The 26,070-nt window shown below is 38.1% G+C and overlaps 3 protein-coding genes and 1 non-coding gene across 4 annotated transcripts; 1 reads left to right on the forward strand and 3 right to left on the reverse strand.

Annotated features, from left to right (window-relative positions):
• Positions 1–6,023: 6,023 nt before the first annotated feature.
• On the reverse strand, positions 6,024–7,547 carry LOC133037145 (uncharacterized). Its single transcript, XM_061113986.1, has 2 exons — positions 7,251–7,547; positions 6,024–7,169 (listed from the first exon to the last, which is right to left on the reverse strand). Exons 1-2 carry the CDS (start codon positions 7,545–7,547, stop codon positions 6,024–6,026), a joined length of 1,443 nt encoding a protein of 480 aa, XP_060969969.1.
• LOC133037569 (small nucleolar RNA R71) lies at positions 6,898–7,004 on the forward strand. Its single transcript, XR_009687661.1, has one exon. It is a non-coding gene; the product is annotated as a small nucleolar RNA R71 (small nucleolar RNA).
• A 1,896-nt stretch (positions 7,548–9,443) lies between the features above and the next one.
• LOC133037146 (uncharacterized) lies at positions 9,444–10,324 on the reverse strand. Its single transcript, XM_061113987.1, has 2 exons — positions 9,794–10,324; positions 9,444–9,746 (listed from the first exon to the last, which is right to left on the reverse strand). Exons 1-2 carry the CDS (start codon positions 10,322–10,324, stop codon positions 9,444–9,446), a joined length of 834 nt encoding a protein of 277 aa, XP_060969970.1.
• Positions 10,325–19,635: 9,311 nt separating this feature from the next.
• LOC115712186 (CDPK-related kinase 5) lies at positions 19,636–24,011 on the reverse strand. Its single transcript, XM_030640435.2, has 11 exons — positions 23,015–24,011; positions 22,395–22,525; positions 22,253–22,294; positions 22,026–22,134; positions 21,689–21,767; positions 21,295–21,591; positions 21,100–21,212; positions 20,906–21,013; positions 20,760–20,822; positions 20,483–20,650; positions 19,636–20,250 (listed from the first exon to the last, which is right to left on the reverse strand). Exons 1-11 carry the CDS (start codon positions 23,612–23,614, stop codon positions 20,107–20,109), a joined length of 1,854 nt encoding a protein of 617 aa, XP_030496295.1. The 5' UTR covers positions 23,615–24,011; the 3' UTR covers positions 19,636–20,106.
• Between the last annotated feature and the right edge of the window lie 2,059 nt (positions 24,012–26,070).

Here is a 26,070-nt window from a genome sequence, read left to right on the forward strand (position 1 = left end):
CGAAGATCAATCTTGGAAAAGACTGTCTTCCCCTTCAGTTGATCAAACAGATCATCAATTCGAGGTAAAGGATACTTATTCTTAATGGTAAGCTTGTTCAACTCCCGGTAGTCAATACACATTCGTAGGGTTCCGTCTTTCTTCTTCACAAACAAAACCGGAGCACCCCAAGGTGAGTAGCTCGGTCTAATGAATCCCAGATTCAGTAACTCTTGCAATTGTATCTTCAATTCCTTCAACTCAGCTGGAGCCATTCGGTACGGTGCCTTAGACACTGGATCCACTCCCGGAGCCAATTCAATAACAAATTCAATTTCCCGAACAGGTGGCAATCCCGGCAAATCTTCTGGAAAGACATCAAGGAACTCACATACCAATCTCGTATTCTCAGGCCCTGATGTCACAGGTTGGCTAGTGTTCACTGTAGTAACTATGAACCCTAGACAACCTCTACCCATCAGGTCTTTAGCTTTCAACAGTGATATTCTCGGTATGCGTGCCCCTTGAACTTTACCCACGAACACCGCTGGGTTAGCACCGTCGGGCTCAAACACCACCATCTTCCGTTTGCAGTCAATCATCGCTCCATATTTAGACAGAAAATCCATTCCCAGGATTATGTCAAAATCAGATAATTGCAGCTCAATTAGATTGGCGGTCAACTCACAACCGTCAATCCAAAAAGACAAGGACCGAATCCACCTTGTGGATACTATCAGGTCTCCCGAGGGTAACAGGGTTCCAAACCCCAAAGCATAAATATCACATGGCTTATGTAAACTTTCTATCACTCTACTCGATACATATGAATGAGTAGCTCCCGAATCAAATAACACAGTATAAGCACAACCATTAATAGATAACTGACCTGTCACAACTGACGGACTAGCATCAGCATCTGCCTGAGTTATAGTGAAAAGTCGCCCCGGGTTCTGAGCAACATTCTTCTTAGGCTCTTCTCTCTTGGCTTGGGGACAGTCTCTGATAAAGTGGCCCACCATGCCACACTGGAAACATGCCTTGGCTCGGCACTCACCAGGATGATGCTTCTTGCATTTAGAACATTCTGGATATGATCGGAATAAGGACCCACGACCCTGACGGCCACCTCTGTTTCCCCGAAACTATCTATTTCCCCCTGAAGCTCCGGAAGCCTCAGCCTTCCGTTTGTGCTCAGGGTTGCCACTGTCGGTCCCCTTACTGACATTACCACCAGCAGGAGGGTTTGATGCCATGGCGGCATCCTTTGCAGCCTGCTCCTTCATTACTTGCTGCTCGGCCTCCTCAGCAATTAAGGCCAAGTCTACCACTCTCTTATACAGAGTGTCATGTGATGTGGTAATCTTCAAGTCCCGACTAATTGTAGCATTTAGTCCTCGAACATATTTCTGCTTTCTGGTAAAATCTGTAGGCACCAGATCACCAGCAAATTTAGATAACCGATCGAATTCCAGAGTATATTCGGCCACAGACATTTTCCCCTGAGTCAACTTCACAAAATCTTCTTGGTGTGAAGTCCTCACTGCAACGTTATAAAACTTTTCTTCAAAAAGTTTCTTGAACTCTTCCCATGTCATCACACTGACATCTCGAGTCTGATTCACTATATCCCACCATACGCGGGCATGATCTTGAAACATAAAGGCCGCACAATTCACCCTCTCAGTTCCCGTCACACCCATATTATCGAGGATACGAGTAACAGTGCTCATCCATTGATCGGCCTTAATAATATCAATGCCTCCCAGAAAAGCCGGAGGTTGCAGCTTCACAAACCGCTCGAACACAGAGTCCCGGTGCGGCATAATATACCCTTGGTTACCCACCACTGGCACAGGAGCTGGTGGTAACCCTTGATTAACTGGGGCAGCTTGTTGCCTTAAACGTTGCAACTCTTCCCCTTGACGAAGTATGACACTTCGCATTTCATGAAACATCTGCTGCCAGTCAGCAGGAGGATTAGCATTAACGGCCCCCGCATTATCCCCTGGATTTTGCGGAGGTGGAGGCGGTGCTGGTGGATCGGTTCGGGTAACCCCGGGCTCTACTTGCTCGCCCTGTGGTCTAGATGATTGCGGAGGGTCCATTACTAGTACCCCTGTAATCAACAACCCCAGCGAGTTAAGCACCAATACCACACTTACGCACTTATTGCCTTAAACCCTAACTCATCTATTTACCTCATACATATTTACATAAACAAAAAGCATTTATAGCATGGCATCACATAAGACATACATACTCTAGATACTTGCATACTGCCTAAAATGGAAAGCGGTAAACAGATGATCACACATACAGTCAAGTATTTACTCTCAATACTTACTGCACCATGAGTCGAGCCTATCTCTGACGACGAATGTACATGTTCGGCCGGTCTACAGGAAGTTTAAAAACCTTGGCGCTCTGATACCAAATTGTAACGCCCTAAATAATTAGGCACGCTACCCAAAATACTTATAAAGTCCTAATCCCCTAACCGGGATTACTAATTAAAATAGCGCAGAATTTAAACTTTTATATTAAACAGACTGAAAATAAACTTGTAATATATTTAAAACTTTTCAAAATAGTTGGGATCCCAAAAATATTTACAAACTTATTACAAGTTCTTTCTTACTAGCCGACCTAAGCGGCAAAACAGAATACAAAAGTCAACACTGTTAGACCCATAACCCGCTTGGTCTGAAGTGGCATGAACATGTACATTCTTCGCCCTGCTCCTGAAACTCATGGTTGATCAGCTAATGCCTTACCCTTTCCTGCACAGTAGAGCACCCGTGAGCCAAGCCCAGCAAGACAGTATAAATCATAACAAATATATTATGCTCATTCACATATGTCTGTATAGCACAGACCTGATCATTATTTCATCATGCCCATTTATGTCTACGTGGCGTAGACCTATGTGTTGCGCTCACACATCTAATTAAATCTACGTGACGTAGACCCACGTGTTACTCTCACACGTCTAAATACATTAAGGCCTTAGAAGCGGTTCATCTCGGTTATGAGTACCGAGTCCAACCTGATTATGCCTTGAGCACATAATCCTTAAATCTCATTTCAATTAACATGGCATGGCATTTATACACATATATCACTAGGGTAATAACCCTAGGCTATTAGACCGTTCCTATTAGGGTAATAACCCTAATCCCGGTTACTTAACATTCATGCATATCATTCTCAACATAAGCGCCACTGCGCATACTCTACGTGCTAATCACTGTCTTACCTGTTGTCCCGCAATAGTAGAGATTCCAAATCCCCGGGTGCTCCTGACCAGGTGCCGGTAATCCTAGTCACACACAATCCGGGATTTTCACAAATAGGGTTAACCCCTGATTTCACATTCATAAAATAAATTCATGGCATTTCAAATACAGATAATCATATAGAGCTCGAAAAGAGCTTTCCAACGGTATAAAGAACGTCCCAAACGGAGTCCCGAGTCAAAAGTTATGGCCAAAACAAATTTCAGCATTTCCCGATGAACTCCAACCAGAATTCCGGATGAACCAACCGGAATTCCGGTTGTCTGGGCAGAGAACACGAAATTTCTCAATCTTTAAACCCCCAAAACTCACTCAAATCATTCCCAAACATTCCCAAACTTTCCAGAGCATCAATATATGTCATAATAAACATATTCCACAACTTAAACCCAACAATTGCACTAAAAATCAAAAAGTGCCATTAAAGCACCAAGCTTGAGTTCCATGAACTCAAGCTTGAGTTCCATGAACTCAAGCTTGCTTTTCACTACCAATTTCACAATTAACCCACTTACAGCAGCTAGCAAATATTATAGGGTCTAAAACACATAATTATGCATCAAAATCCAACAATAAACCCCATAATTTCAGATTGCACAATAATCACAAATCATGCTTCAACTAGCAAAACTCCAAGTTCAAGAACATGAACTTTAACCCAACACATACTTATTCAATTTCCAGCAGTAAAACAATAGATAAAAAAATTAGATTAAGCATGTAAAACATCCTTGAATTGTACTCTAAGCCCAATCAAACACAAATCAAGAGATTAATACACAAATTATCAAGATTAAACATCCATTTCCCTAAACATGCAAACCAAGATCAAACAACTTAAAGCATGCTTTTTCCACAATAATTTCAGCAAGAATTCAACCATAAATTTCACATAAACTTCGCAAGAATCTACCTCAACTCCAAGCTCAAGAATTCACAACTTCAAAGCTCCAAAACAAGCTAAGAACCAAGCTTTTCTTCAAATTCAACTTTGAAATAATAAGAGGGTTTGGGAGAGAGAGGGGGTCGGCCAAGAGTGAAAGTAAAACCAGAATTTTGCATTTCATTTCATTAAAAATCAATTTTAATCAAACATAGTAAATAGGGGTCAAATGACCAAAATGCCCTCATGGCTTATTATTCACATCTACACCCTCACAAGGGTAAATAAGTCATTTCATGCTCAATTAATTTCAAATAAATTTCAGATTATCATTCATCAAATAAAATGCCAAATTATCAATCCAATTTACATTTCGGGCCCGAACCCGGTTCGGCCCGAAATTCCCGGTTGTGACTATACCGCGCTAACCTGTCAGAACACACCTGAAAAGACAACACAGGTATACTATATAATAATATAGTTCCATTAAGCACGTAATCAAATGAATTTCATCATTTTACCCTTCTCGGGTCATAATTACCAAAATGCCCCTGGCTCACCAACGGGGTCTTTAATATATTAAAATTCATATAAATCACATATATTGAACTATATAATAATATAATTCCTCCATTATACATAATTATCTAGTTAGGGTTTTGCTAATCCATTTCTTAATTCCGGGTATTACATCTTTGCTCGATCAACCTCACCACTCCCAAACTTCACTCCTTGGCCTTTCACCAAAAATTTTCTTCTTGAAAGTTCATCACGTAGTTCTACCACCCCATCGGGGTACACTCTCACCACCAAGAAAGATCCATCACACCTTGAATCTAGTCGTCCATGAGTAGCCTTCGTTAAAGAGTTAGCAAAACTCACTTGTTGCCCAACTTCAAACATTTGAGACCAAAATTTTCTACTAAACTTCTTTTTCTTTCTCTTCCTTTTGGGTGGTTTTTTAGGGTCAAATGATGTTTTGTCTTTGCTTTCTTGCGGCTCGTGATCCTTAGCAATTTCTTTAAGGGGAATCTTCTTTCTCACCTTCTTACTATTTTTGAATTTGGACTCCTCAACCATGTTAGGATCCATATCTCCAATTGCTAAGCATTCTCCTATTGCATCCGGAGCACGCATAGGATGAAAGACCTTGAATGTGGCTTGCTCATCTTGAGCTCTCATGGTAAGCTCTCCCTTTTCAACATCTATCAAAGTTCTTCCCGTGGCAAGAAATGGCCTCCCTAAAATGATTGGAACTTCCCTATCTTCCTCATAGTCAAGAATAATGAAATCGGCCGGAAAAGTGAACTTATCCACTTGTACCAACACATCTTCAATTTTCCCTTCCGGATGAGCCATGGAACGATCCGCTAATTGCAAAGTGACGGTGGTTGGCCTTGCTTCTCCAATTCCCAACTTCCTAAAAATAGACATAGGCATGAGATTAATACTAGCTCCCAAGTCACAAAGAGCTCTTCCAACATCTCGACCCCCTATAGAAATAGGAATTGTAAAGCTGCCCGGATCTTTCAATTTGGGTGGAATTTTACTTTTCAACATAGCACTACATCCCTCCGTCAAAGCGACCGTTTCAAACTCGCCAAGCCTCCTTTTCTTTGTCAAAATATCCTTCAAAAACTTCACATAAGTTGGCATTTGCTCCAAAGCTTCCACTAAAGGTATATTGATGTGGAGCTGCTTTAGAACATCAAGAAATCTCCGGAATTGACCATCGTCTTGTTGCTTCTTGAACCGTTGAGGAAATGGTAGCGGTGGCTTTTGCAAAGACTTTTCTCGCGTAGAATGCGTGGATGCTTTGTAACTATTGGGGGAATTTCGGCGGTGAAGTTCTTGGTTTTTCTTCATTTCCCCCTCTTTTTGGATTGAAGAGGGCTCTTTCTTGCCTTTGCAGCCACATTTGACTCAATTATTTTTCCACTTCTCAAGGTTACCGCTTTGCAATGTTCTTTGCAATCTCTTCTTGGGTTTTCGGTGTCACTAGGCAAAGTGCCTTGTGGTCTATTCTTCAAATCATTGGCCAATTGCCCCAATTGAACTTTAAGATTCCGAAGAGATGCTGCTTGGCTTTGAATTACAGCGTCATTCTTGGCCATATAATCTCTCATTAAGCTCTCCAAAGAACTAGTTTGAGAGCCTTGAGGTTGGTGAGGTTGTTGAGGTCTTGGTTGTTGAGAAAAACCCGGTGGAAATGATTGCTTTCCTTGTGCTTGTTGTGCTCCACTTGAACTTGCCCCTTGACCTCCCCATGAAAAGTTCGGATGATGCTTCCATGCCGGATTGTAGGAGTTTGAGTATGGATTGTTGTTGCGGTTGAAGTTTTGATTACCCACATAGCAAACCGAAGCTGGATTTGAAGGGAAATTTTCAAAAGTATGCCCATCACCACAATACACACAAGAGATTTCTGCCCTTTGAATGGCAGCGGCTGGTTGTACACTTCCTCCCATATTCATATTCTTCAAAATGTTGGTCATTGAGGCCATTTGAGCGGTTAGAGCGGTCAAAGCATCTACTTCAAGGACACCCGCTACTTTTCGACTTGTCGGAGCTCTATTAGTTGACCATTGATAGTTGTTGCTAGCTATCCTTTCCAAAATCTCAAAAGCATCATTGTAAGACTTGGAAAGAATGGCTCCATTAGCCGAAGCGTCCAACACCATCCTAGAAGCCGCATTGAGACCATTGTAAAAAGTCTCAAGTTGGATACAATGGGGAATACCATGGTGTGGGCACTTCCTCAACAACTCCTTGAATCTTTCCCATGCATCACTAGTAGTCTCATCTTCCAATTGTTGAAAGGACATGATCTCGCTTCGAAACTTTGCATTTCTTGTTGGAGGAAAGTACTTTCTCAAAATTTTTTCAGCCAAGTCATTCCAATTAGTCACCGAATCGGGAGGAAGAGTATTAAGCCATGCTCTAGCCCGATCCCTCAAGGAAAATGGGAACAACTTCAATCTTAAAGCCTCTTCACTTACTCCTTGTAGCTTGAAAGAATCACTCACCTCCAAAAATGAGCGAATATGGAGGTGAGGATCTTCCGTTGGCGACCCACCAAATTGACCAACCGTTTGGAGCATTTGAAACATGACGGGCTTGAGCTCAAAGTGAGGTGCTTGGATTTCGGGTCTCACAATACCCGGATTTAGCTCATTGAACATAGGGGCTGCATACTCTCTTATTGCTCGGGCTCTATCATCGGCCAAAGCAATAGGATTGGCTTCATTATGAGCACCCCCAATTTCAAACCCATCGGCCATATTGCAGCGTTTTTTAGCCTTTTGTTCCTTCCTCCTTTGTCTAAAAGTGCGTTCAATTTCGGGGTCAATAGGAGCAAGTTCAAGGTCTTCTTCTTGCTCGTTCATGCACTAGATTAAATCTGAAAAAGAAAAAAAATTCAGCGCACCAGATAGGATTAAAACTTTAAACCAGAAAATAAATTGCACAATAGTTGATAATACACAATATTTAGTTTCAATCCCCGGCAACGGCGCCAAAAACTTGTTGTGAAAAATTATATACGCAAGTATACGCAGTCACACAAGTAATAAAGTGATAAGTAAGATCGTCTCCACAGGGATTGCAAACAAAAATATCTTGTAAAACCAACTAATTACAACTTAAAGTAAAAGCAAATAATATGCAAATGGTTGAGTAATGATTCAAAATTAAAATTGACTTGAATTAAACTTGCTAGAATTAAACTACTGCTGCTAAGAAAAATTGGCTGCAAGATAACAAGTGTAATATGGCAAAAAATGGCTTGAATAACTAATTCCTTCTAGTCAGGTTTTTTTAGTCAGTACAGCATCGGTTCAGCATTACTCTAGCATTCTGCACAGAGATAACAAAAAAGTCCTCTAGGCTTGTGAGAATTTTCCAACACTCACAACTTTAATCCTACCATTAAGCTCAATATATTCCTATATCAAACCAGCAAGCAGGACACCATTCAAGCATTCATTTAGTAAGTTATGCAAGGTAAATGAAATATTCCTATTCCACTTACAAGAAAAGCCTAAACCTAGGTTTTCACTTGCTCCATTCAAGTTGAACTACTAGATCTAGCCCTTCCGGTACAAGATCTAGCTTAGCAAATTGTTATTCATGGCCAAAAAACAACAATCAATTAAAATGAAACTCACTTGAATGAACAAAGGCAAACAAATACTAAAGTAAGCTTAAAATTTAATCATACCCAACTTAGAAGTTCATAGTCATTCAAGCCTCAAAAGCTTAGCTCATATTCAAATAAGAAGATAAAATCCAAGCTAAAAATACTTCATCCATGGCTGCTGCCCAAATTCACAGTCTCAAGAAGTTTTGAATACTAAGTACAAACAACAATAACAAAGAGAAAAATAAAGAAGACTATCAAGAAAGGGTAAAAGAAAATTCAAACACTAGGCTTGGTCCCCTCTTCTTTCTTCTTTGTTGTACTTCCTGCTGCAATTAAAGCTCCTCCATAGAAAAAATGGCAGCTGCCCCGTACTGTACATACAAGATGATGAAGATGACTATGGTGTACTTCCTCTTTCCTTCTCTTTTTGTTGTTGGGTTTTTAGGGTACAAACTTCATACCCCAAAATAGAAGCCCAAACTTTTCCACTTTGGCCCACTAGGGTTAGACCCCTTTCTTCCACGTCAGCTGGCTGGTGAAATTTGAGTGACTGGACCGAAGTTGCTGAGGTGGATAAGTGAAATTCGTGTTTCCACGTCACTGCCAGGATGCTGAATTCACTTCAGCATTGCTTTAGCATTGCTTCAGCAATCAGCCCAGTTTCAGCTTGTGCTCCTTTTCTTCCTTGCTTCTTTTACTTTTACCTATCAATTTAATTCCTCATTTTTCAACAAAATAAGCACAGTTAATTGGAAAAACACACCCAACAATATCAATATTTACAAAACTTAAAGGTTAGATTACTAAATAGAAAATAACACTAAAACTAATTAAAATTAAGCAAAATAAACACATTTTCACTACTCTCCTCACAATACTTTAGTTTAAAAGCATAAAAATTAACTCTATAACATAGAGTTATCAAAGAGCAAACTTCATCCAACCCTAAGGCAAATTTTGTCAAACTATCTGCAACTGAATTAGCATTTCGATTAACATGAGTTACAAAAGTGTTAGGAAAAAAGGAAAGGAGGTAAGAGATGTCTCTAATTAAATCACTAAAAGCTGAGATGCCTGCCGTTGGAGACTTCAAAGCATTGGAAAGTAAGAGGGCATCAGTTTCAACAAAAGTAACTGGAAGCTATTGCTGAAGAACCCAATTAAGACCGTGAAACATAGCCTTAGCTTCCATCTCGTGAGAGGCAAAAATACCAATTAGAGGCATAGAGAGAGCAACCACAACATGTCCCACTGAATTTCGTACAACAGCACCCACACCAATTTTACTGCAATGCTTATCCAAGGCATCATCTATGTTCAATTTAAGAGATCCCATTGGAGGCGGCTGCCAAGGTGCGTGAGCAGCAGAAGATGAAGGTGGCACTTGAGATGAAGTTGCAGGTTGTCTATATTTCAGCTGAGCCGCACGATAGTTATCCAGGTACTGAGTGGAGAAGGCAGCAAGAGCAGACGGCAACCGTGACTTCTTACCATGAAGAACTTGATTACGCTCAGACCATAGACACCATAAAGTGCAAATAATTCAGCTTTGGAGTGAATTGAAGCTAAATACCTCAGATAATCCCCTTTGTACATGGTTGTTGCTTTCTTCCACTCAAAAGAATGATGTGTCAAACGCCAAACATTCCGTGCATAATGACAGCCAAAAAATACATGTCCTATTGATTCCCAAGCTTGGCGACAAACCGAGCAAGTGGCATCAGTAATGACTTTTCTTTTAACAAGAGAAGTAGACACTGGCAAGGCATCATGGATGACACGCCAAGCAAAGATTTTTACCTTTTTGGGTAGCTGTAAGGACCAGAAGGATTTCCACCAAATTGAATCTGAATTAGAGCTTGAGGAGTGAGGTTGTTCAGCTAAGGATGAGGCCAAATGGTAACCCGACTGGACTGTGTAGATGCCGTTGTTGGTATGGTGCCAAATCAAACAGTCATTGCTAGGGAAATAGCTTAGCAGAATGGTGAGAATGCGCTCAACATCAGCTGGAATGTTGATCATCGGTAATGAGATTACCTACCACAGCATTATCTGGCCCCTTGTAGAGAAAAGGCAAAAAATAGTTGTTTCCAGGGATCCAAGGGTCTGTTCCACATTGTATATGCCTTCCTTCCCCTACTTCCACCTTAATCCTTCTAAAAGTAACTCTCTACCATAGAGGATCCCCTGCCAAGACAAGGAGGGAGAATGACCATGTGAGGCTTCTTGAAAGGAGTTTAGAGGAAAATATCGGCTCTTAAGCAATCGGCTAAGTATTGACATAGTGTGATCAAGAAGCCTCCAAGCTTGTTTAGCTAGGAGAGCTTGGTTGACTTGCTCAAAAGATCTGAACCCCATTCTCCCATCGGCTTTTGTTTTGCAAATCAACTTCCAATTTCTCCAATGAATGCGTGAGCCATTTTCAGTTCGGCCCCACCAAAAATTGGACATCATGGATTCCAACTTATTACATACCGTAGTAGGTAAGCAAAAGCAACTCATAGCATGAGTTGGGATGGATTGAACAACTGCCTTAAGAAGGATTTCTTTGCCCCCGGATGAGAAGATTTTTTCATTCCAAGTGTTCATCAACCTCCAAACTTTCTCCTTTACATCACTAAACATATGCTGCTTGTCACGCCTAGAGTAAGCTGGCAGTCCAAGGTAAGTTTCATGGCAATCAGTAATTGGCATGGAGAGTGTTCTGTGGAAAAAAACTTGGGCAGCCAGAGTTGTGTTTGGTGAGAATGACATATTTGACTTTTCAGCATTGATGATTTGGTTTGAAGCACGATGGTAAATGTCAAGGACACGCTTGATAGAGAGGCATGAACTTTCATTGGCATAACAGAAGAGTAGGCTGTCGTCGGCAAAAAGCAAATGTGAAATTGGTTCAGCACGCCTTGTGAGTTTGTAACCATGGAGATGACCAGAGATTTCCTCATGTTGCAACAGCCGAGAGAAACCCTCTGAACAAATTAAGAAGAGGTATGGTGATAGTGGACAGCCTTGTCTCAGTCCACGGGTTGGTGTGAGGGAGCCTGTAGTTTCACCATTAAGTAGAAAGGTGAAGTGGGTTGTAGTCAAGCATTTCATGATGAGAGTTACCCATTGATCGCAGAACCCCATTTTTTCCATAACCCTCTGAATAAACCGCCATTCAACCCTATCAAAGGCTTTTGACATATCAAGTTTCATAGCTGCAACGCCTTTGCGACCAGATGTTCTCAACTTAATGCCATGGATTAATTTAAAAGCCACTAATATGTTGTCGGTGATAAGACGATTTGGCAAAAAAGCACTTTGGGTCTCCGAGATAACAAGTGGCAAAACAGGCTTGAAGCGGCTACCAGGACCTTCGTGATGAGTTTGGAGATAACATTACATAGAGCAATTGGCCGGTAATCTTTGACAATTTGTGGCTTTTTCATCTTTGGGATTAAAGTGATAATTGTGGAATTTAAGGGTGTTGGGTCAGCACCATGGTTCAAGACATTAAGAACAGCAGAACAAACGGAGTCACCCACAATATCCCAATGTTTTTGGTAAAACATGGCCGACATACCATCAATGCAAAGGCTTTTATCCGAACCCATAGAGAATAAAGTAGCTTCAACCTCAGGGGGAGTAAAAGGTTTGATAAGCTCCCTGTTCATAGCTGATGTAATGGTTGTAGGGATCGAGTTTATGGTGGCTGTGAAAGCATCTTCATCAACAGATTGAGTGTGAAAAATTTCTTCAAAGTAGTCTTGAATTGCAGCAGCCATATCATGCTTAGATGTAACCCGAACTCCTGCTGCATTTTGGAGAAATTTAATTTTATTATTAGCTTTCCTTGCAGAAGCCTTTGAATGGAAAAACTTAGTGTTTCGGTCCCCTAGCTGAAGCCAATCAATGCGTGATCGTTGTTGCCAATACATTTCTTCTTGTTCCAAAAGGTCATCAAGGATAGATTCTGAGGTTTTGAGAGAGGCCGCTGACTCAGGGGAGTGAGAACTGATGTTATTGAGGTCAGTTACTTTGTTTTGAGCTTCAGAGATCCTTTTTTTCATATGACCATACTTGTGGAGGTGCCATTGCTGAAGGGATGTTGCACAACTTTCAAGCTTTTGAATGATATTAGAGATGGGATCACTATGAGAACCATGAGACAAGCAAGCTGTAATAATATCCTTACTTTCAGGATCAGCCAACCACAGCTTTTCAAAGCGAAATCTTGAGCGTTGGCGATGGGAAGTGGCAGCAGTATTCAAAGGAGTAACAACAGCAGCAACTGCATGGTGATCCGAAGAGAAGAAATCCAAGTGAGAGACAGTAGGCGTGTCAAAGAGAGAATTCCATAAATGATTAGTGAAAACCCAATCCAATCTTTCCTTTGTGGTAGAGATGGCATTTCTGTTTTTGACCCAAGTGAAACGATCCCCATCATAAGGCAAATCATGAAGATGGCAGTGATCCAAGGCTTTACGGAAAGCTTCAATTTGTGACTCATTGCGTAAAGAGCCACCAGATTTATCACTTTGGGATAAGATTTCATTGAAGTCACCAATAAGAAGCCATGGCATAGCAGGAGCAATATCATTTAACCTTTGAAGTAGAGTCCATGAGGAGGATTTGTTGGAAGCTGCAGATGCACCATAAAAGGCAGTGAAGTGGAAAGTGGGGCCAGCATCAATGGATAGGAAGCTATCAAAGTAAGTAGGACCAAAGACATTAAGAGAAACATTAATATTGTCTTTCCACAGTAGCATTAATCCACCACTTAAACCCACCCGTGGATATTCAAGACCATTATTGAATTGCAAAGAGTGACGAAACTTAGAAATTGAGTTACTACCGAGACGAGTTTCCATGAGGAAAATGTTGGGTTTTATGCCCTAAATAAAACTCATTTCAATATAATCAGATTTACTTATTAATATAGATCAGAAATAACATTTAATGTTGCATGGTTCACATGATTTATTTCATGATTATATGTACATAATGTATAAATTCATCTGAAACCCTTTTCACATACTTGATCCTGTTTATTGTGCCGTCAACACATTGGAAAGTAAACATGACTATGTGAATAAAGTTTCCTAGATTTATCAGACATAGGGTTTTACTGATATGATAATCTACAACAGAGTTTACTTGCATTTGGAGAAGTGCTATGTTCTTTCCAGAGCATTGGTTAAAGTAAAGCTCAGGTTGGATGCATGGAGTATGCATCGGAAGGGACCGATATTGAACTTTGACTTAGATTTATTAAACTTACCGTAATATCTATTCAAGTCAATATCGCCTAGTTGATCCTAGATCAAATGATCTTAATTCTGATATGATTAGGCTCAATCTCGAGAGGCTATTCGTGTTCTTTGATTTTTTAGTTAAGCCTACATTTAGGTCAGGGTGATACGTACATTTTGGGAAACGGTAGTGCAATTGAGTGGGAGCGCTAACATAAACATGGAATCTATAGCTTCTATCTGGCGAATAGTAAGCAAAGGATGATCTCCTTCGAGCTTGACCAAACGAACATAAATGGTGGAGTACTCATTTCACATAAGCTGAAATATCATTTATACGGGGTCAAGTGTTTTAAGGAATAAATACATTGTAGGGTGTAACGGTAATTTAATCCCTTTACAGTGTAGATCATTCATATAGAGGATCAGCGATCACATTAGGATTATAACAATGGATAACTAATGATGTGTCCATATGGTGGAACATATAGAGCATTCTATATAACTGAGAGTGCAATTCTAAGTTCTATGCGTGGATTCAACGAAGAATTAATAAGTTAGTGAATTTTAGTGCTAAATTCTTGATCTACTTATTGGAAGCTCGGTTATATAGACCCATGGTCCCCCCACTAGTTGAGATAATATTGCTTGTAAGACTCATGTAATTTGTTTTGATTAATCAATTATAATTCTCAAATTAGACTATGTCTATTTGTGAATTTTTCACTAAGTAAGGGCGAAATTGTAAAGAAAGAGTTTATAGGGACATATTTGTTAATTATGATACTTTGTATGGTTCAATTAATAAATATGATAAATGACAATATTATTTAATAATTATTTATAGTTATTAAATAGTTAGAATTTGCATTTAAATGGTTGAATTAGAAAATTTGCGTTTTTGAGAAAATCAGATGCAGAAAAGATAAAACTGCAAAATTGCAAAAAGTGAGGCCCAAATCCACCTTGTAGGGCCGGCCACTTTTGTAGGGTTTTTCCCTCTAATATTTTCATTATTTTAATGCCAAATAATTCAAACCTAACCCTAGTGGAATGCTATAAATAGATAGTGAAGGCTTCAGGAAATTTACACTTAAATTTTCTATTTTTCCTTCAGAGAAAAACCTGAGCCTTCTCTCTCCCTATCTTTGGCTGAACCCACTCTCTCTCTCTTCCTCTTGAATTTCGAAATCCTTAGTGTATGAGTAGTGCCCACACACAGCAAGTGATACCTCAATCATAGTGAGGAAGATCATGAAGAAAGACATTCAGCAAAAGGAGTTTCAGCATCAAAGATTCAGAGAAAGAGATCCAGGTTCAGATATTGATAATGCTCTGCTACAGAAAGGAATCAAGGGCTAGATATCTGAATGGAAGGAGTCATATTATTCCGCTGCACCCAATGTAAGGTTTCCTAAACTTTATATGTGTTTATTTCATCGTTTTAGAAAGTTCATATTTAGGATGTTAATAAACATACTTGTGAGTAGATCTAAGATCCTGGTAAAATAATTCCAACAGAAAAGAACCTGGGGAGACTGCTAACGAACAAACAGCTTCAAGTGTCTAAACGCTTTGGGATTCCCCAACCCCCTAGCGTTCCAACTTAATATTTTCATGATGACTGGCGGGGTCGCAACGCAACCTCCGCTGAATCGTCTGAAGAATCATCTGAATCCAACATATTGGAGGAAACATTCTGATTGAAGCAATCTCCTTAGGACGAGGAAGGAGCAGCTGTGGTATCGAGTTGATTTCGGCAACGTTTCAAGACTTGTCGTAAAGAAAGCTGATCATTCTGCCTCTTTGGCATTTTGTTGGGGTTAGAATTTTCCTTATTAGCAGCCATTGGAGCCTTAGAGAGTGTAGAAGTTGTTGTGACAGTTGTGAATAAGGTACGGGGAAGGGAAACATGTTTGTTTAAACATTGTTGTGGCTGAGTGAAGTCCGCAAATGGAGGGTAAGTAGCCACGGGTATATGGCTGGGAGAGCCAAGTCCAATATCAGGGGTATAGATGTGTGGCAAGAGCACAGTATTAGAGGACATTGGTTGTTTTAACTTCAAATTGTTGTGGGAGGGGGCAGAAAGCACAGTCGGGCTTTGGCTTAGCAGGTTTTGAGTGGAGGAAATGTCAGTGGGTGGTGTTATTGGAGAGGAGGAAGGGGCCATAAAAGGTTGATCCAGGCTGCTAGTGATAGGACAATGGGACTGGTGTAACACATCATGCGAGTGGCCCAAGTGGGTAGAAAACCCTGGTGAAAGCTGGGATGCAAGAGCAGGGGCAGTGGCAGTGATCGATGGGGGGAAACCATGGGATAATGTGGGGGTAGGAATATTTACAGGACGGGAGGAAGATTCCCCAGCAGTAGGATGATTGGGAATGGGGGGTGGCAGTTTATTCAGTTGTGGTAATGTGGAAGTAATAGCGTTACAGGCAAGTCGAGTCAAGAAAGGCCAAGCATTGCCCTTTGCAAAGTCTTGTCCGTAAGTATCATATGCAGAAGTGGGAAGTTTGGCCCCTTTCATCCATGGACCATAATCAAAGTCATCATGATTTCCACGATACATTCTCTCCATGAAAGCAATACATTTTTCAAAAAGATGGCCAAGGCGACCACACTCAAAACAGAACTCAGGCAAACGCTCATAACGGAAATCAATCCAGAATTCATCTTTAATCCTTGATAGACTAATCATCTGTCCACGGGGGAGAGGTTTGGCAATCGGCAACTTCACCCTAATTCTCAAAAAAGGTCCCCATCCTTCAGCAAGTGAATCTTCATGAACATCTATGTATTCACCAATGATATTTTCAATTGCTTGGGCAAGTGATTTAGATTTGCTAAGGAAAGGCAATCGATAGATTTGAACCCAAAAAGGAGTATAGGCTAAATCACTAATGCAGACATTTTGTAGAGCATCTAGTGAGCATAGAACAATGAGGTGATTTTGGAAGTGCCAAGGCTCCTTGTTGAGAACTCGTAATTTATCCCCTGCGCAGCCAAAAGTAATTTTGAATATATCATCTTGAAATTCAGTAGTAACAGCCGGATATCTGCCCTTCCAATGTCCCGACATTTGGCTGTAGAAAGTCGGCTTGTGGACTGAAAAAGCAGTAACAACCCTAGCAACAAGAACATGAACAGCAGTGGATAAAGCAGCGGGCGTGTCCTCATCAGTAAGGACTAGCGTGGATCTTTCCTCATCAGTGAGTGAAAGATTGAAATGTAGTGAGCGACTAAGAGGATCCATGTGAAGGAAGTTGGCGAGAAAAAAGGTTGCTGAAATGGGAAAAAGCTGAAGAAAAAGAAAAAGAAAACAGGGGAAAGAACCCAGAAATAAGCGGTTACTTGAAGAAAACTGCTTTGGATTGAAGGGAGTAACCAGAAAAAAAGAGTTGGAATCAAAAAAAGTTGGTTAAAAATACTTAACTGCTACAGACCCAAAAAAGGCACTCAAATTATTTATTTCATTCAACTTATTGTAAAGAAAATTTATTGTTTAAATTAGTAGTGGGCAACATCTAATCCAATAAAGAAAATTAGATATTTAATTTTAATTAGATTGGATTGTATCTTAAAAGTTAAATTTTAATTGGATTGGATCACTTATTAGGTGTTATTTTCAAAATCTAATTAAAAACCGATCTCATCTAATTATATTTATATATATTAAAAAATATTTATATTTATTTATGTATAATAAAAAATATATATTAATTATATTTTTAGTCAATTTTATTTTGTATTGAATTTGTAATATTTAGTTGTTTTGTATATTTATTTTCATGATAGTTTGTTCTATTTTATTACTTAATAAAGTTATTGTTTTACTTATTTTAAACTTTTAGTTATATTGGACTTGTAACAATGATATTTTTATGGAGTATTAAATTTTAATGAATGATGATATTTAGTTTTTAGCTATTTTTTTTTATCATATTATTAATGTTAATATTAAAAATTAAGTGCCTAATTGGATATTTTATTAAAAATAATCTAATCTAATTAGTAATTGGATTAGATTAGATGAAAAAAAAAGATGTTAGATTGAATCGGATACCCCTAATTTAAATAACAATAATAATAAATAGTTGATTCTGTATATCTCCCTTTCTTTAGCCATATGTGATATAGGTAGCTTTTAACAATACCAATACATCTCAAATTTGCATTTTTAATAGGGTAATTTGTACAATTGATTAAAGAGTACTCAGTCTTTAAACAAAGTTCCCAAATTTTAGTTATGGTTTGTTGATAGAATTTTTCGGCAATTAAGATTTTCAAATGATTATAGAGATTAGAAAAATGATTGAATATTAATAAGAGTTTTATGTAGTTGGAAATTTAAAATAATTTTATTTCACGAGCCAATATATTAAAGTAGTGAGAGTTATAACAATAATATTTTCCAAGATGTTATAAGATCAATTTTTTTTATCTAAAATAATGAGTAGTCTTGTATTTAATTGACACGTAGGCCCAATTTCGGGTACGTCAAGGGTATAAACTCTTATAAATTTTCCTTGCATGACAAAAATATACGAGAAGGTGTGACCGAGACAGGGTCTAGTCACACACTATGTGTTGCATAGTAGATAGAATAAACACGGGACATAGAGAGAAGTAAGCACAGTCAAAACGTATATCGAATATATACGATGACCCGATATTTCTCCCATGCGCTCTATGTAAAGATCACATCTTTATAGCAATTGGTTCAAATGACTACTGTACGCGACAACTCGTCATGGACCCACGAGTCCTTTGTTGTCAATACATGAGTACTTAATATGCGATCGATATAATCACAAACATTCTATAATACAAAAATTCGATAGGTTCACGGATCTATAAAAGCTCTCGAGAGATTTATGCGTGCACGCACATGTGGTAACATGAGTTAATCATCGAGTTCACATGTTATCAAGAATATAAACGGCAGATGTACGATTAGAGTAGTCGCACCCTGAGAACGATTGAACTTGTTTTTACACTTATTTGGCAAATATTTTTCATTTTAATTAAGTATAATTAATGTTGTAACAAACCTATATGGTCGATTATGTAATGGAATGATCACTTACCTTTTATATAAAAGAGTGGTCAGTAAGAAGATGATAATCTATCTTCTAAACTCTGTCTAAACCATCATAATTTTTTTGTGTCTTTTACATATTTATTATTTATGTTCTATCAATCGTTTTTTTACTTTATCAATCGCTATTTTACTTTTATTTATATTTAAGTGAATACTCACAGTTCTCCTTGTGAATGTTCTTGTTGTTTGAATAGTCACAATTATAGGTTTTATCTATTTTCCTCAGAAAACACAAGTATTTTAGATGAACAACTAAAATTTGAAATCCCTTTTACAATGGGAGTATAACTTTAAAGGGAAAAGTCATATATTTGAGCAAAATTAGTTGAGCCCAATAAGCAATTCACTATGCTTAATGTTATCTAATGAGGTGTTTACAAGTATTTAGATAGAAAATACACTTTAACTCTAGAGGGCTAGCCCACTTGAGTGGTAGGTAAACTGATATATGACTGGTAGTAAGGCGGATATAATTGGTGCAGAACAAGCTGCCATGTTTATTTTACTTTACAAACCACCTTTCCTACTAGTGCAAAAAGAATAATCTCTAATACATTTCCTTTTAAGGCTAAGAGATTAGTCCACGCCTACTGTACTATGTGGATGTGTTGTATGCACCTTCCCTAACCCAGGAAATATTCGAGCCTGGCTGCAACACCTACGTTCTCTTGGCGGTCCCAATGCATTTGGCACCCCTTTCGCCAAGGCTTCAATGCAACTGTTCTATGCTTATTCGCGTCTTCCCATCCCGGTTATACCCCCGGAGAATTTGATGCAACTCAAGCCCAGGGGACATTGGCATTAAACAGTCTCTATATTCCATGTCTTAACCATGTTCCACTAGTAAACAAATATTATTTGCATAAGAATGGGAACCTCACTATGCCACTACCCAACAATGTCAATAAACCTTCAATATGTCTTCCAAAGAATTGTGGGAGATGGGTTTATAGCTTAATGAAGTAAATGACTCAAGTTCTTACAAGGCTAATCCAGACTGATATGACCAACTTGAAATATATTTATAGTTAATAAAAAATGAATAATGATTGCCGTATATAACAGAGAAGTAAGAAAGAGAAAAGAAAGAAAAATATCACGAGAGAGAGAGAGAGATGATACAAGTTACAGCATAATGGTGGAGACATCTGAGCAGTTGGTCTGAATCACAGCAAGTGCAATAAGAGTCTAATTATAAAGTAGTTAGAAAAAACTATATAACTCTCACTTTCAACTAAAAATACTACTAAACTACAGCTTTACAGAGGATAACCACAAATACTCGCCTGGGCTTTTTGCACCCCTGGAGCACAATGTTGTAGCTCCCAACCCCAATTTGTACTGGATATTACAGATAAAAAAGGTAGGCACCTATAGAGTCTTCGTCACGGCTGGAAAGACTTCAGAAATTTCCGTTTCAAACTCTTCTCATCAGTAATTTTTAAATGTCAAAATCCCCATGGAATTTGTCAATGAGTTGCTTTCGCCAGAGTTCTGATAGATACCCCGTGTAATAATTTAACGAAACCAAGGAAGCTTAGCTTTCCATCTGTATGCCTGATCCAATCATGAAGAACGGCATGTACTGGAACGGCTGGGCCAAGACCGAGTTCCTGTGAGCATTTATACAAAAGTGATTCATCTTAGTGTTCTTCAATGTTTGTTGAAACTTCATCATATATACTTGAGATTTAAGTTGTGAAAGAACAACGTGTAAAGGAATGAAAAGAAATGATAGCAAACCATGAAAATTAAAGGGCTTAGTAATAAAAGTAGATTCAAAAGCATGTTGACTGAAATATCAAATGAGTATGAATGTCAAATAAACAAATAGCACACACATACCGAAGCAAGCTCATCGATCACAATAGCCCTGTTTCCTTCTTTTTCAAATAGTTCATAAGCACATCGAGCATGTTGCTCCCACCGGTCAAGAACCTCAAGCTGATGAACATTTACTGTAGCCGCACAAAACTCCTCAAAGTCCATCCTTCTGTATTGCAGCGCATTGAACTGTCAAAAAAGATGGGCAATAAGTGTAGACAGAACAATTTATTCAAATATAAATGATATACAATAATTTAAAAGGGCGCTAGGCGCCAACACCAATAAAAATACCTACCGATGCTAGAACATCAAGAACATGTGAATCCTTCATGGCATCAGTTGCACTTTTCATTAAGGCCTGACAAATTTTAGAAGTTAAAAATATGGATAAGACCAAAACTCAAGCTCTATATAAAAAGAGGCATTCTGCAGGGAACCAACCACTTTAATATTCTCCAAGCTTATTGTGCCATTTTTGTTTGGTTCCAATAAAGCGTATTGCTCTTTCATAAAGTGGAGCTCATCCACAGTCAATGTTTTGGACAGGGCCTGCAAGGAAAACAAAAGCTGTTAGAGCATGACGAACACATGTAATGTGCTAGAACTTCTTATCTGTAAATATATCATGTACACACCCTTAAAGCAGCTTTTCGGAGCGATGAAGAACGCAAGTAAATCTTCATGAGTTTGAAAATGAGTATATCCAAAGGAACTTTGACATCACTCTCATTTTTCAGCCATGGGTGACCTGCAAAAAGAATTTGTGAGCACCGGTGATCAAACAAACATGAAAATGAAATCACATTATTAACTATGGACAAGGAACTCACATAGTGCTTGAGCGGCACTCATTCTTTTTCGTGGATCCTTAATCAGCAGGCGCTTGACAAAGTCTTTTCCCTCAGTAGATAGAGAGGGCCAAGGCTCTTCATCAAAACCTGGGTCAGCTTTTAGAACAGTACGAAATATTCCGGATTCTGTTCGGGCCCAAAATGGCCTGCTACCACATAAGAGAATGTATGCAATCACACCTACACTCCAAACATCAGCCTCTGTGCTGTAGGCTCTATGTAGAACTTCAGGAGCTACATAGTATGCACTACCAACAATATCATTGAGCCTTTCATCTGAAAAGGAAAATGTGTCATGTTAACTGTAAGTCACTCACTCATAAGATAAAATAAGCACATGCTACATTAACATGGTAATGAAGTGTTCACAAACCTGGTTTGACAAAATCTGATAAGCCAAAGTCTATGGCCTTCAATTCTGAATCTTCATCCTTCGACGTAAATAAGAAATTCTGAAGCAGCAATTAACTACACTTAGAAGAGTATACTACATTGAAATATCATACTACAGTTTCAAACACCCCTCGAACGATGCAGCAGTTATGCAGATAATGCAGGAAAGATGGTCATGGTTTAATGTTTATAATAATTTTAAACAGATATGAAAAGGGTGCATCTTCGCCACCCTGCTATCCAACCCCATGCCATGGGTGATTTCAAACTAGCTTCAGCTCCATTAAAAACAAAGAAAAACAGAGAATATATCACACCTCAGGTTTAAGATCCCGATGAACCACACCCTGAAGGTGGCAAAATGCAACAACGTTTAATATTTGTGTCATGACTTTCTTTGCGTCATCTTCTGAGTACTTCCCTCCCCTGCATAACAATGTAAAAAGAATATAATTCAGAGGATGCCCATTTGCTACACGATCCTTTACTTTTGTAAAATCTACTTTTATTAACTCCAACAACATTTAAAAGAAGGTAATATTACCTTGACAATATCCTATCTAAAAGCTCTCCACCTTCACATAACCTGAAAGACAAGACAATCAAACATTTTTTACACTAAATGTCAAAATCACTAGAACAGCATAAACTAAAACGAAATTCTGCGTTCCGGGTTTCGGGCTTACTCCATTACTATGTAGACATTATCATGATCTTCATGTGCATCATAAAATTGTACAAGATTTCTGTGTCCATTTAGAGCTTTTAATATCTTGACTTCCCTTCTCACGTCCTCAATGGCAATGGCAGTAGTCATCTGGCAACAAAAATACATAAGAAGAAAATAAATCTTAATTGACACCATGCGAGTCCAACGCAAAATAAAATTCCTTTTTTACCCTATTGACTTCTTGAATCTCTCCAACCGCAATTGCTTACTATATAAAACTTCATACAAATGAACTTTCTATTTTTATGGAAGAGAAGGGAGTAACGCGAGAAATGCCCAAATTAGAAATTCAAATTGATACCAATAAGATATGCCCAAACTACTCAATACAGATTCACTAAGGCTTCAATTGCGTAATGGATCACATAAATTGCTGATTGACGAAGACCCATTCTCAAGTTTCAAATATATCATACAAAAATAAATCCTTCTTGAGATGCAAAAATAATATTGCCTGGTATCGGATCTACTTCAAAAATGGGAACTTTTAACAAGCAGTTTTAATCAAGAATTTCAAATACTCTCAATTACACATAAACTCATACATGTATATATATAGCAAGCTAAATTTCGAACCTTTGATTTCGGAATCACTTTTACAGCAACCTGTTGGCCTTTGAGTTCACCTTTCTTAAACTTAGCAGCACAAGTATACCCAAAATGCCCTCTTCCGACCTCTTCACCCATCTCATACTTACTCCCAAAATGCTTAGAGAAACCAAAGCTCTTATCAAGTCCAGTAACTCCTTCAGCCTCGCTCCCTTCGGGTATTGCAGCTTCGTTCGGCTTCACAGACCCATGCCTTCTCCTCAACACGGCCTTAATATGTTTCGCCGGTGAAGGTGGCGGGAACGGTCTCTTGAAGAACCGCTTAGGCGTGGAAGAGATCGAACCCGCATTCGCCGGAGATCTAGCTGGAGACTTCTTAGAGAACAAGTAATGAGCCGGACTAGGACTGTAAAACGAAAAGAACGGAGATTTCTTCCCGTTCTGAACATCTTTCGCCTGCTCAGTACTAACAACCTCGTCGTCGCCAGTAACGGAGCTCACTCCATCTTTGGGCGGCGGAACAGAGTTACCATGAGTAGGAATGGGGCTATTCCCGGTGAGGTTAGGATCAGATTTAGGAGAAGGAAATCCACTGTTTGGGGAAGGCTTTGAAGTACAGAGACCCATTTGAATTGGAAAAATTTCCCCAAACGGAAAACTGAGTTTGGGGATTTAAATGCCTGAAAAAATTGGTGGTCAGAGCATTTTTTTTTTTTTGGATAATAGAATTGGGATTTTGAAAATTCTTATTACTTTTTCCTTTTTTCTTCGGTTTTGGGATTTAAATTTAAGGATTGAGGTTTTTGTTGAAGTGAAAAAACGTTTGAGAAGAAGAAGAAGATTTTGGTTAGGGGATCCAAACACAAAATGATAAAAAGAAACGACGACGCGTTTGTCTTTTCATTTTTTTTTTTTTAAAAAAAAATTAAATCTATTATTTGTTTATTTATCTTGTCTTAAAATATTATTTTTTATTATTTTAATATGTATTTTCTTACGGATTACGTAAGATTAAAAAATATTGTAAGTAGCTTTCAAAAAAAAAAATATATTGTAAGTAAGTAAAAATGAAAAGATAGGAGAGAGATCGTACAAGTATTAGGTGGGGCCCACTTAGACATGTGGCGTTTGACACGTGGCAGTGATGTAGATGAGTTGGTGTTATTAATTAATTGGGCTGGAGTTCCGTGCCTTAATAAACGCGAATTGGCCGGTACGGAATACAGAGTAATAAAACTGAATTTTGTATTTATATAATCCATTATTATTAATTAATTATTTTTATTAGTATTAAATTAGGGTTGTTGTTGAAAATTGAAATATTTGACAATTAAAGTTGTGTTTTCTGTTTTAAATCAAAAAGTTGTGTTTTCTGTTTTAAATCAAAAAGTTGTGTTTTCTGGAAGAAAAAAAATGACCACCACTAATTAGCTTGAATAGTATTATTTGTGGGGTTGTGTTTGTATTAGTATTTATAAATAGAGTATTATTATTTTACATTAGTAGTTTTTAGTATTTTTTAAATGTGTTATTTTATAATTGACAAGTAATATTTTTTAAAAAGTATTACATTAAATTATATAAGACTTTAAATCAATAACAATATTGACATATAAATGAGTGTTTGTCATCTTCTAACATTTCTCTTATAAATATTGTTAACTTGAAATGTTATATCAATATTTTAACAATGAAAATTAGTAAAATACATGAAACAGATTATTATAATTGTATTATGCTCGTTACATCACATCACATAGAATTCTTATATTAAAAGGGAAATTTGACAAATTATACATTTATTGGACTATTTTTTTTTTTCTAAATCAATATTGGTAGAATATATTATTTTTTCTTAAAATTTCATTCTACCCCTCTCATTTGAACAACTCTCTCTCTCTGTAAACACGCACACGGAGGAGCACACAATCAACCCTCAACCCACCACCCACAACGTTGAATATTTCTCTCCATGACCACCATGACCACAGACTCAAGGACCCATGGACCCAATGACCACCGTGGACCCAACGACTTTTCCATCAACCACGACTTCACCATCAACAATATTCTCAAAAAGAATAAATTGTATGATTAATGTTTGCTATCTGTGAGTGGATGTTAGATTTATGGTCCAAAATGGTTAAATCTGAGTTTTGGGCAAAAAGTTGGTTTTTTAAGCCCGATGGTGGTTCGATGCCTTCTTGTTGTTAAAATGAGTAAATGTTGAAGATGAAGGTCTGATGGTAGCCCGATGATATAGTCCGATGGTGGCCTGATACCTTCCTGACGAGCTTAATGAATGGAGTTTAACATCTATAAATGTAAATATGGTCTGATAGTCACCTAATGCTACTTTTTTTTTTATATGTACAAAAACATAAAAAAAAAATTAGTAGCATCGGGCCACCATCGAACCCCCATCGGACCACCATTAGTATAGATGGAAATAGGGAGTATGTAGGGGTGTGCATAAATCGATCCAATCCAATGAGAACCGACCGATCCAATTACAACCGACCGCCAAACATTGGATATCCAATTGTGATCGGATCGGATTGGATGTTATTTTTAAATATCCAATTGGATCGGATCGGATGGTGGATGGGGTGTCTAAAAATCCAATACATCCAATATCCAATCGAACTAATTAGTATTTTCATTTAGTTTGGATGAGTAATTAGATTTTATATTGTTATACGTCAAATTTATATGTATATATGAAAATTAACATTAAAGTTTTACTCTTTTTTTCTTGGATTGGATGGATCCAGTCTGATCCAATACATACTGGATCTAAAATATTGGATGGATCCAATCCGATCCAAAAAATACTAAGTTTAAAATATTGGATAAACTCAAATTAAATAAATAAATATATATGAAATACATCCAATGGATAGAACCGATCCAATCCAACATCCAATGGATGTTGGATCGATTGGATGATGAAATTAATTGGATCGGATCGGATGGTAAAATCTAACATCCAATATATGATTGGATCAGATCTGCATAGGCCTAAAAACATTAGATGTGATCCAATGAACACCCCTAGGAGTATGGATGGTGAAGTTATAAGA

Source organism: Cannabis sativa, chromosome 4 (genome assembly GCF_029168945.1).
Source record: "Cannabis sativa cultivar Pink pepper isolate KNU-18-1 chromosome 4, ASM2916894v1, whole genome shotgun sequence".
In the NCBI taxonomy this organism is placed as follows: domain Eukaryota; kingdom Viridiplantae; phylum Streptophyta; class Magnoliopsida; order Rosales; family Cannabaceae; genus Cannabis; species Cannabis sativa.

Coding starts and splice junctions, on each gene's coding strand:
- LOC115712186 (XM_030640435.2), bottom strand. CDS start 23,614: ATGGGTCTCTGTACTTCAAAGCCTTCCCCAAACAGTGGATTTCCTTCT. Junction 22,295..22,394: donor AATGTCTACATAGTAATGGA/GTAAGCCCGAAA, acceptor CTTGTCTTTCAG/GTTATGTGAAGGTGGAGAGC. Junction 21,768..22,025: donor ATCGGGATCTTAAACCTGAG/GTGTGATATATT, acceptor TTGCTGCTTCAG/AATTTCTTATTTACGTCGAA.
- LOC133037146 (XM_061113987.1), bottom strand. CDS start 10,324: ATGATCAACATTCCAGCTGATGTTGAGCGCATTCTCACCATTCTGCTA. Junction 9,747..9,793: donor GCGTAATCAAGTTCTTCATG/GTAAGAAGTCAC, acceptor TTCTCCACTCAG/TACCTGGATAACTATCGTGC.
- LOC133037145 (XM_061113986.1), bottom strand. CDS start 7,547: ATGAACGAGCAAGAAGAAGACCTTGAACTTGCTCCTATTGACCCCGAA. Junction 7,170..7,250: donor TGTTTCAAATGCTCCAAACG/GTTGGTCAATTT, acceptor GATTCTTTCAAG/CTACAAGGAGTAAGTGAAGA.